At 45.5% G+C, this 14,622-nt stretch overlaps 1 protein-coding gene across 13 annotated transcripts in view; it reads right to left on the bottom strand.

Annotated features, from left to right (window-relative positions):
- Strn-Mlck (Stretchin-Mlck) overlaps positions 1–14,622 on the bottom strand; it is a 42,210-nt gene that overhangs the window by 22,001 nt on the left and 5,587 nt on the right. For 7 of the 13 annotated variants that reach the window (XR_004468658.1, XM_033377774.1, XM_033377763.1 and 4 more), the window contains one exon: positions 477–14,570. Coding sequence is in view for 12 of the 13 variants with exons in the window: in XM_033377774.1 (XP_033233665.1) it covers positions 477–14,570 (14,094 nt within the window). In the remaining variant the exon portion in view is untranslated. The remainder of the gene's footprint in view (positions 1–476; positions 14,571–14,622) is intronic. The other 6 variants (XM_033377767.1, XM_033377770.1, XM_033377773.1 and 3 more) reach the window with 6 other exon arrangements.

Below are 14,622 nucleotides of genomic sequence, written 5' to 3'. Positions count from 1 at the left end.
TTTTTTATTAGTCAATGCCCAAGGAATACACGCAAATTAAAAGTTATTATTATTATTAGTTGTTCTGGGTTGTTACTATTCGACATGAGGCGTTGCCTATTTAGGCGCCACACCCTTTGTCGTGCGATTATCATTGGAGTGTAAACCGGAAACACTATGCATTCCTTTTCTCAGGAGATTTTTGTACTCTCAATTGACAAAATATTTCTCAAGCCAAATATATACCTGCATAGTATGTATTATATAAATATAATATAATATAATTAGTACTTAGTCAAGAGCCGCCTTACACACACTTGCTTCCTATATACTATGCCTATTTACTTTATACCTTATACAATAAATGTGTACGTGTATGCCAAGTCAAGATGCATAAATGCAAAGAATTGAAATATTTCACTTTAATTGAGTTTTAAATTCGGGCATTAGATCACTAGGTAGAATAGGTAGAACAGGGCATGATTGCCGCCACTTACCTCGAATGTTGCGTGTAAATATTGGCGGGGTGCCAAATTTGCTCGAAGGTGCTTCGTATATAGTCACAAGACAGCTAGTTTCGACTTCTCCATTTTGGTTGGACGCTATGCAGCGGTAGATGCCAGAATCATTTAGTTCGGCCGATTTAATTTCAAGGCACGAGAGGCCGTCGTTCAATGTTTTCCTGTACTTGGCCCCATTCTCGATCGGAGTGTTCTGCTTAAACCACTCCACCCTCATATCGTGTCCAGATAGCCCGCAGGTCAACTTAAGATCACTGCCCGACGCCGTATTTCGATTGGTTAACTGTATGTCCACGGTGGGTTTACGCTTAGCACTGCGTAATTCCTTTCTATCCTTGTACTCCGAGTCCATTGATTTATAGGATCGCGTACTAATGGCGTCAGCAGGTTCATCCACTCTTTGATTTCTCTCAACATCACATTGAGAGCTAGGTTTTCTTTCGTCAATAATATTGTCTTCAGAAACAATTTTTCTTGATTCTGATCTATGAGCTGTCTCTATTGAGACTTTCTCGGATGTCTTCACCTCAACGGCCTCGATTACTTCAACTTTCTTAGAGTCGTGTTCGGCTTCCTTCTCAGTCGGCTTTTGTTTCTTGTAATCCAGTTTCTCCGGGGCATCCGTCTTCGTGAGTTCTTTTAACTTTTCTTCGAACATCTTTTCAGTAACAACCTCAGATTCTTCTGACTTCTGGACAGTATTTTCGGCATCCTTCTCAGTTCGCTTCTGTTTCTTGTCATCCAGTGGTTTCTCCTCGAGTTTTTGCTTCTCCAACGCCATTGCTTTCTGTACCTTAGCCTTGGAATCCCTAACATCCGATTTCTTGCTTTCTTCAACCTGTTCTTCAGATGTTTTTTCAGCAATAACCTCAGATTCTTCTGCCTTCTGGACCATCTTTTCGGCATCCTTCTCAGTTTGCTTCTGTTTTGTCTCATCCAGTTGTTTCTCCTCGAGTTCTTGCTTTTCCAGTGCCTTTCCTTTCTGTGCCTTAGCCTCGGCAACCTTGACATCGGTCTTCTTGCTTTCTTCTACCTGTTCTTTGGATTTCTTTTCAGCAACAACCTGAGATCCTTCTGCCTTCTGGGCCATCTTTTCGGCATCCTTTTCAGTTTGCTTCTGTTTCTTGTCCTCAAGTTTTTTCTCCTCGAGTTGTTGCTTCTCCAGAGCCTTTGCTTTCTGGGCCTTAGCCTCGGAATCCTTGACATCGGCCTTCTTGTTTTCTTCAACCTCCTCTTTGGATTTCTTTTCAGCAACAACCTCAGATCCTTCTGCCTTCTGGGCCATCTTTTCAGCATCCTTCTCAGTTTGCTTCTTTTTCTTCTCATCCAGTTGTTTCTCCTCAAGTTGATGCTTCTCCAGAGCCTTTGCTTTCTGTGACCTAGCCTTGGAATCCTTGACATCTGCCTTCTTGCTTTCTTCTACCTGTTCTTTAGATATTTTTTCAGCAATAACCTCAGATTCTTCTGCCTTCTGGACCATCTTTTCGGCATCCTTCTCAGTTTGTTTCTGCTTCTCATCCAGTTGTTTCTCCTCGAGCTCTTGCTTCTCCAACGCCTCTGCTTTCTGGGCCTTAGCCTCGGAATCCTTGACATCGGCCTTCTTGCTTTCTTCAACCTGTTCTTCAGATGTTTTTTCAGCAACAACCTCAGATCGTTCTGCCTTCTGGACCATCTTTTCAGCATCCTTCTCAGTTTGCTTCTTTTTCTTCTCATCCAGTTGTTTCTCCTCAAGTTGATGCTTCTCCAGAGCCTTTGCTTTCTGTGACCTAGCCTTGGAATCCTTGACATCTGCCTTCTTGCTTTCTTCTACCTGTTCTTTAGATATTTTTTCAGCAATAACCTCAGATTCTTCTGCCTTCTGGACCATCTTTTCGGCATCCTTCTCAGTTTGCTTCTGTTTCTTGTCCTCAAGTTGTTTCTCCTCGAGTTGTTGCTTCTCCAGAGCCTTTGCTTTTCCTGCCATAGCCTCGGAATCCTTGACATCGGCCTTCTTGTTTTTTTCAACCTCCTCTTTGGATTTCTTTTCAGCAACAACCTCAGATCCTTCTGCCTCCTGGGACATCTTTTCGGCATCCTTCTCAGTTTGCTTCTGTTTCTTGTCCTCAAGTTGTTTCTCCTCGAGTTGTTGCTTCTCCAGAGAATTTGCTTTCTGGGCCTTAGCCTCGGAAACCTTGACATCGGCCTTCTTGTTTTCTTCAACCTGTTCTTTGGATTTCTTTTCAGCAACAACCTCAGATCCTTCTGCCTTCTGGGCCATCTTTTCGGCATCCTTCTCAGATTGCTTCTGTTTCTTCCCATCCAGTTGTATCTCCTCGAGTTCTTGCTTCTCCAGTGCCTTTCCTTTCTGTGCCTTAGCCTCGGCATCCTTGCTTGCCTTCTTGCTTTCTTCTACCTGTTCTTCAGATATTTTTTCAGCAATAACTTCAGATTCTTCTGTCTTCTGGACGATCTTTTCGGCATCCTTCTCAGTTTGCTTGTGTTTCTTGTCATCCAGTTGTTTCTCCTCGAGTTGTTGCTTCTCCAGTGCCTTTGCTTTCTGTACCTTAGCCTCGGAATCCTTGACATCGGCCTTCTTGCTTTCTTCTACCTGTTCTTCAGATATTTTTTCAGCAATAACTTCAGATTCTTCTGTCTTCTGGACCATCTTTTCGGCATCCTTCTCAGTTTGCTTCTGTTTCTTGTCATCGAGTTGTTTATCCTCGAGTTGTTGCTTCTCCAGAGCCTTTGCTTTCTGTGCCGTAGCCTTGGAATCTTTGACATCGACCTTCTTGCTTTCTTCAACCTTTTCTTCGGGTATCTTTTCAGCAACAACCTCAGAATCTTCTGCCTGTTGGGTAATTTTTTTGGCATAGTCCTCAGCTTTCTTTTGTGTTTTCTCATCCAGTTGTTTCTCTTCGAGTTCAGACATCTTTTCAGAAACAACGTCAGAGAGTTTAGCTTTCTTGGCCTTGTCTGCATCCTCTTCAGCGTGCGTCTGCATCTTATCATCCAGTTGCTGTTCTTGGATGAATTGTTTCTCCAAAGTCTTAGCCTCTGAAAGTTTTGATTCTTCATCAAGTTTCTTGATATCTTCCACCTTTTCTACGGATATCTGTTTGGTAAGAAGTTCAGGCTCTGTAATTTCTTCTGCTTCCTTATGTTGAGTTTGTTTGCCAATCAAGTCTTTCAGATCTTCACAAATGTTCAACATCTTCTGCGTAACATTGTGAATCTTTCCATGGACAATAGCAGTATGAAGATCTCCTTGTTTCTTTTCAATATAGTCATACTCGCCGAGCAAAATCGTCTTAATTTCATCAATCTTTGGCTTTAAGATTTCCGTCTTTTCGTCTAGTAGGTCATCAAGTATTATAAAAATGTCCATTAGATTCTGTTGCAAGCTGATCATCTTTTGAGATGACTTATCTAAATGTTGCGTAGACTGAATTTTCTCAGAAATCCTTTCCAGATTAACTAGTTTCGGCACCAACAAGGATGGTTTGGTGAACATGTCGCTCTCGTCGATAAGCTGAATGGAAGCTTTAGTTAAAATTACATTTGTCTTAATTTCCTTAAGATAGTTGTGAATTAGTTGCTCAGCAGCGTCTGGGCAGGCCGCAAGAAGGTCTTCGATAAACTCTTCCGCGAGTTGCTTATCATATTGTTCATTTCCTGGCTTTCCGTCATATGTGTGAACGATATGTTCTCGTAATTTAAAAATGGAGTTGGCTACCTTGTCAACTTCACTGAGATTTTCGATAATAACTTGGCTTTCTGTTACAATTGATTGGAATGCCTCGTTATGTATGCCGAGAGCAACCGCCTGGGATATAATCAATAACTTTTCCTTTAAAGTATCCAGACTTTGGGCCTTCTTATCAGCTTCTGTCTCAACCTGCTTTAGCCTTTTTTCAACCACTTCTTGTTCCTCGTTAAATTGCCTCTCCAAAACCGATTGTTCTTGGGGTTCTTCAGAAACGTCTGCTTTCTTGGCTTTTTCTACGTCCTTCTCATCCTGCTTTTGCTTGTTCTCATTCAGTTGTTTTGCTGAGACAGACTGTTTGTCCAAAGCCTTTGTCCCTTGAGGCTTGGATGTCGGATCCGTAACAATAGTTTTGATTATTTCTTCTGTCGGTTCGTCAGAAACCTTTTCAGTCAGAGCTTCGGATACCTCTCCTTTCTGGGCCATCTTTTCGGCATCCTTCTCAGTTTGCTTCTGTTTCTTGTCATCCAGTTGTTTCTCCTCGAGTTGTTGCTTCTCCAAAGACTTTGCTTTCTGTGCCTTAGCCTCGGAATCCTTGACATCGGCCTTCTTGCTTTCTTCAAGTTTTTCTTCAGATATTTTTTCAGCAACAACCTCAGATTCTTCTGCCTTCTGGACCATCTTTTCGGCATCCTTCTCAGTTTGCTTCTCTTTCTTCTCATCCAGTTGTATCTCCTCGAGTTCTTGCTTTTCCAGTGCCTTTCCATTCTGCGCCTTAGCCTCGGCAACCTTGACATCGGCCTTCTTGATTTCTTCTACCTGTTCGTCAGATATTTTTTCAGCAACAACCTCAGATTCTTCTGCCTTCTGGACCATCTTTTCGGCATCCTTCTCAGTTTGCTTCTGTTTCTTCTCATCCAGTTGTTTCTCCTCGATTTCTTGCTTCTCCAGAGCCGTTGCTTTCTGTGCCTTAGCCTCGGCATCCTTGACATCAGCCTTCTTGCTTTCTTCAAGTTTTTCTTCAGATATTTTTTCAGCAACAACCTCAGATCCTTCTGCCTTCTGGGCCATCTTTTCGGTATCCTTCTCAGTTTGCTTCTGTTTCTTGTCATCCAGTTGTTTCTCCTCGAGTTCTTGCTTCTCCAGAGACTTTGCTATCTGGGCCTTAGCCTCGACATCCTTGACATCTGCCTTCTTGTTTTCTTCAAGTTTTTCTTCAGATATTTTTTCAGCAACAACCTCAGATCCTTCTGCCTTCTGGACCATCTTTTCGGCATCCTTCTCAGTTTGCTTCTGTTTCTTGTCATCCAGTAGTTTCTCCTCGAGTTGTTGCTTCTCCAAAGACTTTGCTTTCTGTGCCTTAGCCGCGGCATCCTTGACATCTGCCTTTTTGCTTTCTTCAAGTTTTTCTTCAGATATTTTTTCAGCAACAACCTCAGATCCTTCTGCCTTCTGGACCATCTTTTCGGCATCCTTCTCAGTTTGCTTCTGTTTCTTCTCATCCAGTTGTTTCTCCTCGATTTCTTGCTTCTCCAGAGCCTTTGCTTTCTGTGCCTTAGCCTCGGCATCCTTGACATCTGCCTTCTTGCTTTCTTCAAGTTTTTCTTCAGATATTTTTTCAGCAACAACCTCAGATCCTTCTGCCTTCTGGACCATCTTTTCGGCATCCTTCTCAGTTTGCTTCTGTTTCTTCTCATCCAGTTGTTTCTCCTCGAGTTCTTGCTTCTCCAGAGACTTTGCTATCTGTGCCTTAGCCTCGGCATCCTTGACATCTGCCTTCTTGCTTTCTTCAAGTTTTTCTTCAGATATTTTTTCAGCAACAACCTCAGATTCTTCTGCCTTCTGGACCATATTTTCGGCATCCTTCTCAGTTTGCTTCTCTTTCTTCTCATCCAGTTGTATCTCCTCGAGTTCTTGCTTTTCTAGTGCCTTTCCTTTCTGTGCCTTAGCCTCGGCAACCTTGACAGCGGCCTTCTTGATTTCTTCTACCTGTTCGTCAGATATTTTTTCAGCAACAACCTCAGATTCTTCTGCCTTCTGGACCATCTTTTCGGCATCCTTCTCAGTTTGCTTCTGTTTCTTCTCATCCAGTGGTTTCTCCTCGAGTTCTTGCTTCTCCAGAGCCTTTGCTATCTGTGCCTTAGCCTCGGCATCCTTGACATCTGCCTGCTTGTTTTCTTCAAGTTTTTCTTCAGATATTTTTTCAGCAACAACCTCAGATTCTTCTACCTTCTGGACCATCTTTTCGGCATCCTTCTCAGTTTGCTTCTCTTTCTTCTCATCCAGTTGTTTATCCTCGAGTTCTTGCTTCTCCAGTGCCTTTTCTTTCTGTGCCTTAGCCTCGGCAACCTTGACATCGGCCTTCTTGCATTCTTCTACCTGTTCGTCAGATATTTTTTCAGCAACAACCTCAGATTCTTCTGCCTTCTGGACCATCTTTTCGGCATCCTTCTCAGTTTGCTTCTGTTTCTTCCCATCCAGTTGTATCTCCTCGAGTTCTTGCTTCTCCAGTGCCTTTCCTTTCTGTGCCTTAGCCTCGGCATCCTTGACATCTGCCTTCTTGCTTTCTTCTGCATGTTCGTCAGATATTTTTTCAGCAACAACCTCAGATTCTTCTGCCTTCTGGACCATCTTTTCGGCATCCTTCTCAGTTTGCTTCTTTTTCTTCCCATCCAGTTGTTTCTCCTCGAGTTCTTGCTTCTCCAGAGCCTTTGCTTTTCCTGCCATAGCCTCGGAATCCTTGACATCGGCCTTCTTGCTTTCTTCTACCTGTTCGTCAGATATTTTTTCAGCAACAACCTCAGATTCTTCTGCCTTCTGGACCATCTTTTCGGCATCCTTCTCATTTTGCTTCTGTTTCTTCCCATCCAGTTGTTTCTCCTCGAGTTCTTGCTTCTCCAGTGCCTTTTCTTTCTGTGCCTTAGCTTCGGCAACCTTGACATCGGCCTTCTTGCTTTCTTCTACCTGTTCGTCAGATATTTTTTCAGCAACAACCTCAGATTCTTCTGCCTTCTGGACCATCTTTTCGGCATCCTTCTCAGTTTGCTTCTGTTTCTTCCCATCCAGTTTTATTTCCTCGAGTTCTTGCTTCTCCAGTGCCTTTCCTTTCTGTGCCTTAGCCTCGGCATCCTTGACATCTGCCTTCTTGCTTTCTTCTACCTGTTCTTCAGATATTTTTTCAGCAATAACTTCAGATTCTTCTGCCTTCTGGACCATCTTTTTGGCATCCTTCTCAGTTTGCTTGTGTTTCTTGTCATCCAGTTGTTTCTCCTCAAGTTGTTGCTTCTCCAGTGCCTTTGCTTTCTGTACCTTAGCCTCGGAATCCTTGACATCGGCCTTCTTGCTTTCTTCTACCTGTTCTTCAGATATTTTTTCAGCAATAACTTCAGATTCTTCTGCCTCCTGGACCATCTTTTCGGCATCCTTCTCAGTTTGCTTCTGTTTCTTGTCATCGAGTTGTTTATCCTCGAGTTGTTGCTTCTCCAGAGCCTTTGCTTTCTGTGCCGTAGCCTTGGAATCTTTGACATCGACCTTCTTGCTTTCTTCAACCTTTTCTTCGGGTATGTTTTCAGCAACAACCTCAGAATCTTCTGCCTGTTGGGTAATTTTTTTGGCATAGTCCTCAGCTTTCTTTTGTGTTTTCTCATCCAGTTGTTTCTCTTCGAGTTCAGACATCTTTTCAGAAAGAACGTCAGAGAGTTTAGCTTTCTTGGCCTTGTCTGCATCCTCTTCAGCGTGCGTCTGCATCTTATCATCCAGTTGCTGTTCTTGGATGGATTGTTTCTCCAAAGTCTTAGCCTCTGAAAGTTTTGATTCTTCATCAAGTTTCTTGATATCTTCCACCTTTTCTACGGATATCTGTTTGGTAAGAAGTTCAGGCTCTGTAATTTCTTCTGCTTCCTTATGTTGAGTTTGTTTGCCAATCAAGTCTTTCAGATCTTCACAAATGTTCAACATCTTCTGCGTAACATTGTGAATCTTTCCATGGACAATAGCAGTATGAAGATCTCCTTGTTTCTTTTCAATATAGTCATACTCGCCGAGCAAAATCGTCTTAATTTCATCAATCTTTGGCTTTAAGATTTCCGTCTTTTCGTCTAGTAGGTCATCAAGTATTATAAAAATGTCCATTAGATTCTGTTGCAAGCTGATCATCTTTTCAGATGACTTATCTAAATGTTGCGTAGACTGAATTTTCTCAGAAATCCTTTCCAGATTAACTAGTTTCGGCACCAACAAGGATGGTTTGGTGAACATGTCGCTCTCGTCGATAAGCTGAATGGAAGCTTTAGTTAAAATTACATTTGTCTTAATTTCCTTAAGATAGTTGTGTATTAGTTGCTCAGCTGCGTCTGGGCAGGACGCTAGAAGGGCTTCGATAAACTCTTCCGCGAGTTGCTTATCATATTGTTCATTTCCTGGCTTTCCGTCATAGGTGTGAACGATATGTTCTCGTAATTTAAAAATGGACTTGGCTACCTTGTCAACATCACTGATATTTTCGATAATATCTTGGCTTTCTGTCACAATTGATTTCAATGCCTCGTTATTTGTGTTGAGAGCAAGTGCCTTGGATAGATCCAAGAACTTTTCCTTCAAAGTTTCTGACTTTTGTGTCTTCTTGTCAGCATCCTCACCGGTGTGAATTTCTTTTTTAGTATCGGCCTGCAGTTCTTCAACTGGCATCCCACTTCCTTTGACCTCTTCTTCTGATATCTGTCCAGGAGTCTCAGATATATATCTATATCTATCTACATCTTGATCATCTTGCCTGACATCCTTCTCAGCTGACGGAATAGGTTCATCGATTACCTTTGGCTTTTTGGTTTCGGGTTCAGTGTCTTCCCAAAGGACCTCTTTCTCTTCTGATTCCTGGGCCGATTCCGATTCTTTATGGAGCTCAGCAAGTGAAACATTCAGTTCTGTTAGCTTCTCTTTGAGATTATTCAGTTGCAGCTGCAGGGTTTCTATGAGAGTGAATTGCTGTGCGGTTATCTGCGTTAGTTGAGGCTGACAAAGAATTTCTTTCTCTATTTGAATTAGTGTTGCTTCCAACTGAGCAATATCCTCCGTGTTTTCGTCGAGCAAAAGAATGCTTTGGGGATTGTTGGCTTGCAGTCCCTCCTCGATTTCAGTTAGGAAGGCTTTACCTGACGATACGTTTTCGATTATCATTCCAATGTCAATGGGCACTGTCTGTTCAAATGGAATCAGGTTCAGGGTGTTCAAGTCACCAGTAATGGAATCGATTTCCTGCAACAGTTCTATGATTCGAATCGAGTTCTCGTTGTTCTCAATGAAATCAAATACGGTCACCAGGCTGGTCTGGGTTTTTAGCAGGTCACCCAATAGTTCACTGCTGGCCGCTTCGCTAACCTCATTGAGACTTCTGAATGCAGCCATCAGACTAGTCTGTAGCTGAACTACTACCGCAGATGATTTTTCAACATCAACGTTGGGTTGAGCGGCTACAGCTTGTATGGAATGCAAAAGATTCCCAATGGGTGCCTTCAGGGTGATAAGCTCCTGTGCTTCTGCACTCTGGCAATGGACAACGAAGTTCTTGAAGACTTGCTCGATTTTGCCAAACATCTCCTCTGCCAATTGTGTCTCTAGAACTGGCAAAGAAAGTAGTATGTCCTCGAAAGCACTCTCCACATTCTCCAAAGAGTCAACCAGTCCCGATTCGTAGGTGTGCACTAGACACTCCTTCAATTTGAACATGGTCCGAGCTATTTTCGCCTGAGCCAAGACAGTTTCCTGCTGATCGTTGTCCGAGACAAGGGCGGCTTGAATGCTCTTTAGATCTGACTTTAGCTGCTCCATTATTTCACCCACTTGCTGGAGTTCTTTGCTGGCATCGGTCTGGGTGACCTCCAGGCAGGCCTCGAGCTGTTTGATGCCACTCGCCACACCTTGCTTTATATTAAAAAATTCGACCATTGGCTCTTCCTCCACGGCAGCTACCCCTTGGATGTTATCCGAAACGGTTTGCTTATGCCCACTGGTCTTAAGGTCCGAGATATCGTCCTGCGTGGATAAATCGATGGCATGCTCCAACACATGAGTATCGATCTGTTCACAGTATTCCCTTACATCGCGCAGCGGTGTGGCCAATGTTTTAAGTTTTGAAAGTTCCAGTTCACTTATATTCTCGACTCCACTGTGGGCAATACACTCCTCCACATGCAGGACACAGCGCTCCAGGCTGCAGAGGGCCTCGGCAAAAGTGCCCTGATGACTGGACTCCGACAAAGAATGAGTAGCCTCCACGAAGTTTGTCTCCTGCACCAGAGCGATGCTGTTCTGTAGTTCCTGCATCTTGACTTTCACTGCATGGACCTGCTGGCCAGCATTGCTAGCTAGAGAAGTCACATCAACGTCTTCACAATAAGATAAAACCGAAGCTATTCCATGGTTTAGGTCTGCAAGCAAGGCACCTACATTTGGTGAAGGTTTCTCGCCGCTTAAGGGCTCTGCTTCGGGCTCCGTGGGCAATGACTCTGCAATCGACTTTAGCACTGAGACATCGTCCAATGTTTCCGATAGATCTTCCACAGATGCCCTCAAAGGGTGAACTCTTTCGAGCACTTGAATCAGGCTAGTGAGCGGACCGGCTATGCTGAGTTTCTCGTCTGATCTCTGATTCTGTTGGCCAACAAGTTCGCTAAAATGATGAAGGGCATTTAAGAAATCACCTTCCGACTGAGCTGCTGGATTATCAAGGGCTCTGGCCAGGTCAGCAAAGCTTTTACCACACTCGAACAAGAGTCTGGATGTGTTTGCCTCGTTCACGTCGAGAGTACTCTCCGCTTCGCTGAAGGTTGCCAGCCCCTTGGCAATCTGCAGGATACGCAAAAGCGATACTTGAGCTTCGTTTGCGGATGCCTTGAGAATATCACTGGCTCTGGGGCTTTCAGTCATTTTGTTTAATGCCACCTGCAGTGTTTCAATGTTACTAATGGCCTCATCAAGGGAGACTTTTGTCTCGAGCACTCGCCGTAAAGCGCTAAATGATTTGTCCTGCTGCTGCGAGGCCTGCTGTTCATCCTCCTGTATCTCTTGCTGAAGAATCTTAAACTCGTGCTCTTCAATATCGATAATTGCGTTGCGAATGATGCTTCTAATGTTGTCGAGCGTTTGCAGTGCCTGCTGATCGGGCTCTCGTGCAATGAGTAGCAGGCCATGGCCCTTCTGGGTATTATCCTGCAACATGCTCAGTGGCTCAATTAGATCTGCTAACGAGCCGGAAATAGTCTTGACCTCTGTCTGGCGAATACAGTAGTTGAGTTCATCCACCGGCCGCTTGAGCCTGTCGAGCAGCTCCACGTGATGCCTGGTTATATCTTTGTCTAGGATGGTGCCAATCAATGCCGATAGCTCATCCTTCAGATTTAGCAAGCGGACTTTCACATTCGACGAGAGGCGAGGCGAAATCCTCTCAATGTTAGTTTCAAAATGTAAAACAGCCTGGGCAAACGACTGCAGGAGTTTTTGCGTATCGGCCACATCCAGTGCGGGCTCGGATCGGAGGTCTTGCTCTGCCACCTCAGTCATCGCGGCCTGGCCACTTTCCAGATCTTGTCCTAGCTGCGCCAGGCCATTCTGTATCTCCTGCAGGGGCGGCACCATCGATTCCACGGTGCTAACTGTAAGCATGCCTCCCTCCACACTGTCAGATTTCTCGTTAAGAATAACCTCGAGTCCCTTATTGAGCTCGAACAGCGGCGGCGTCACAATATCAAGGATGGCCATATTGATTTTCTGCTCCATCGACTCGGATCCTGCCAGGGATTCGGTCTTGTCTTCGATGGACTGCAGGGTACTCTGCAGCTGTTTAATGGGCTCCACAATGCTTTCGAGCACTTTCTGATGCACTTTCTTGTAGATCTGCTCCTCCGAGTCCTCCAGCGAGAGCTCCATCTCCACACGTTCCAGTGCCTCTTGTATCCTTGCCACTGGATGGCAAATCTCCTTGAGAGCGCTCGCTTCGCTGGGCAAATTGGCTTCCGATATGGTGGCAAAGGATACAGAGTCGGGCACATCCTGCATCTTCTCGACGGCTTCGGTAAAATGCTTAGCTGCCTCCAATTCCTGTGCCTCCTGAAGCAGTGCCTGCGACTTAATGGTGCCCTGGGTAATATCCAGCCCCTGCTGGATGTCATCGGCGGTGAGCTCTATTTGTGCCCTTAGGCACTCCGACTCAAATCGTCGGCTCACGATTTTCAGCTCTTCCAGGGCCCGCTTCATTTGATCTGCTACGCTGTCAATGATGCAGACACTGGTGCGCTGTATGAGCGTTGCCCCAGTCTCATCTATCTCCACACACTTTTCAATTACCTGCAAGCCCATGTGGAGTTTGCGTATGTCCTCGTCCATGGACTGGATGAGGCCATCGATCTGTGTCTCGCCAGAGTAGACGCGTAGCTTCGATTCGATTTGCTTGATAGGATCAATAATGTTACGGATGATTGCAATGCTCTGATCTGCGGCAGCCGCCGTCATCATCATGGTGGACTGCTCCACCACCTCGTTCTCCACTACCGTGAGATATTTCTCAATTACCTTGAGAAGCTTTGCTAGGGGCACTAGGGCCATAAGATTTCGATTGATTTCACTCTCGTCGGTGACTGCTTTTGGGTGGGATTTTGGGGTCACCAAGAGACCATCACCCACTGCACCGGAAATGTCCTGCAGCCGTGCCTCATCCTCATTGGTCTTTGATGAATCACTGTCGGCTGAAGGCTTCTTGGACTTTTTCCTCTTTGGTGCCGACAATGACTCTGGGTCCTGCTCCGGACTGGCCTGAGATGCTGAATGGGTGGCCACCTTCTGTGATGTGGACATTTGGGCACTGGCAAAGGTCTGCAGATCCGATGTCTCTTCCTCCCCTTCCTGGCTACCCGATGCCGAGGCCTTGGACAGGCTGAAGAACTCATCTGTCTCAGTGGGTCGCGACTTTTTCCGCTTCCGTATGGGGGCCGACAGCGACAGTTCCTCCTCCATTTTCTCAAAGGATTCTTGCACATATTGCTGCGTCTCTTTGTCGAGTTTTCCTTCTCTTCCGGACGACCCATGCACTGTGATCTCTGTAATTGATATGTCATCCATATCCGCCTCGGTGCGCATATCCTCCTCATGGCTGAAATACTCGGGCGCTATATCAATGACAACAGCCTCCATCAGTAGCTTTCCCGACTGCGAAGTCTCCTTGACAAAGCGCAACGGTGGCAGCTCAACGATATTGTGCTCCGTCACGTGCTCAGATATTTGATCTGCATACATTTCGACAATTTTGAGGGCCTCCTCCTCGGTGAGATCCGGCGTTTCGTAGAGCGAAACGGAGACCTCTTTGCCATCGAAGGAGAATGACACATCACCCTTCTCGTCAATGGTTATGTCCCCAACGGGCGTCTCATACATCTGGGATGTGCGCTCCTCTTGAATTGTGGAGAGCGAGTAGTTCCTCTGCAGCTCGTTTTCGTGCTGCGGCTCACTCTTCTGGCCCTGGCTCTGACTTCTTTGGGCGTCCTCAAAGCCCAGCAGCGATGCAGAGCTGGCGACGACACCCATGCAATTCCTGGCCTCGCAGGTGTACGTGCCCAGGCAGCAAGTGCCATCCTGGCCAGAGATGATTCGATGAATATCGCCGGGTTTCAGTTCCACACCATCCTTATACCACTTGAGCACCGGCTGGGGCACGCCAATGACTTTGCACTCGAGATTTACGGCTCCCTCCTCGGTGAGCACCGCTCTCAGACACTCGAGGAAGCGAGGCTTCTTATAGTGCCGGGGTATCTGAAGCTTAAGGAAGCAAGACGTTATGCTGGTGCCAAAATCATTGACGGCAACACACTTCCATTCGGCCTGATCCACAAACTCGACGGCCTTTATGTCCAGCAGCCAGCAGTCATCGTTCTCGCCACGATAGTGATTATATCTGTCGTTCGGATCGATGGGCAGCTCATCCCGAAACCAGGACAGTATGGGATCCGGGGTGGCCTTCACCACCACCTTGAACTGGAAGGGTTCGTTGATTTTGGCATCGGTGCTCTTTAGGCCCGTCAGAAACTTGGGTGCCTGGTTCTGTTGCGTGAATACCATGCGCTCCTCATCGGTAAGCTGATTTTGTATGTCCTCCACAGTGAGCACGGCCGTACTGCTTGTCTCTCCCATGCAGTTACGGGCAATGCAGCAGTAGGTCCCCAGGGAATTGGTTCCTGTCAGCTGGTAAACATCACCAGGCTTCAATTCATGGCCATCCTTGAACCATTTGAGCACTGGCGTTGGGAAGCCCACCACTTTACACTCAAAGGAGACAAGACCCTCTTCAGTTAGAACGGCACGAAGGCTCTCCATGAACCGAGGCTTGCGATAGTTTCTGGGAACTGTAAAGGAATTTGTCAAAATTAATTTCGTAAAGAATCTCTCGTTAATCTT

This window comes from Drosophila pseudoobscura, chromosome 3 (assembly GCF_009870125.1).
Source record: "Drosophila pseudoobscura strain MV-25-SWS-2005 chromosome 3, UCI_Dpse_MV25, whole genome shotgun sequence".
Classification (NCBI taxonomy): Eukaryota; Metazoa; Arthropoda; class Insecta; order Diptera; family Drosophilidae; genus Drosophila; species Drosophila pseudoobscura.
The sequence above is the reverse complement of the archived record's forward strand: the minus strand, read 5'-3'. Positions and strand labels throughout refer to the sequence as shown.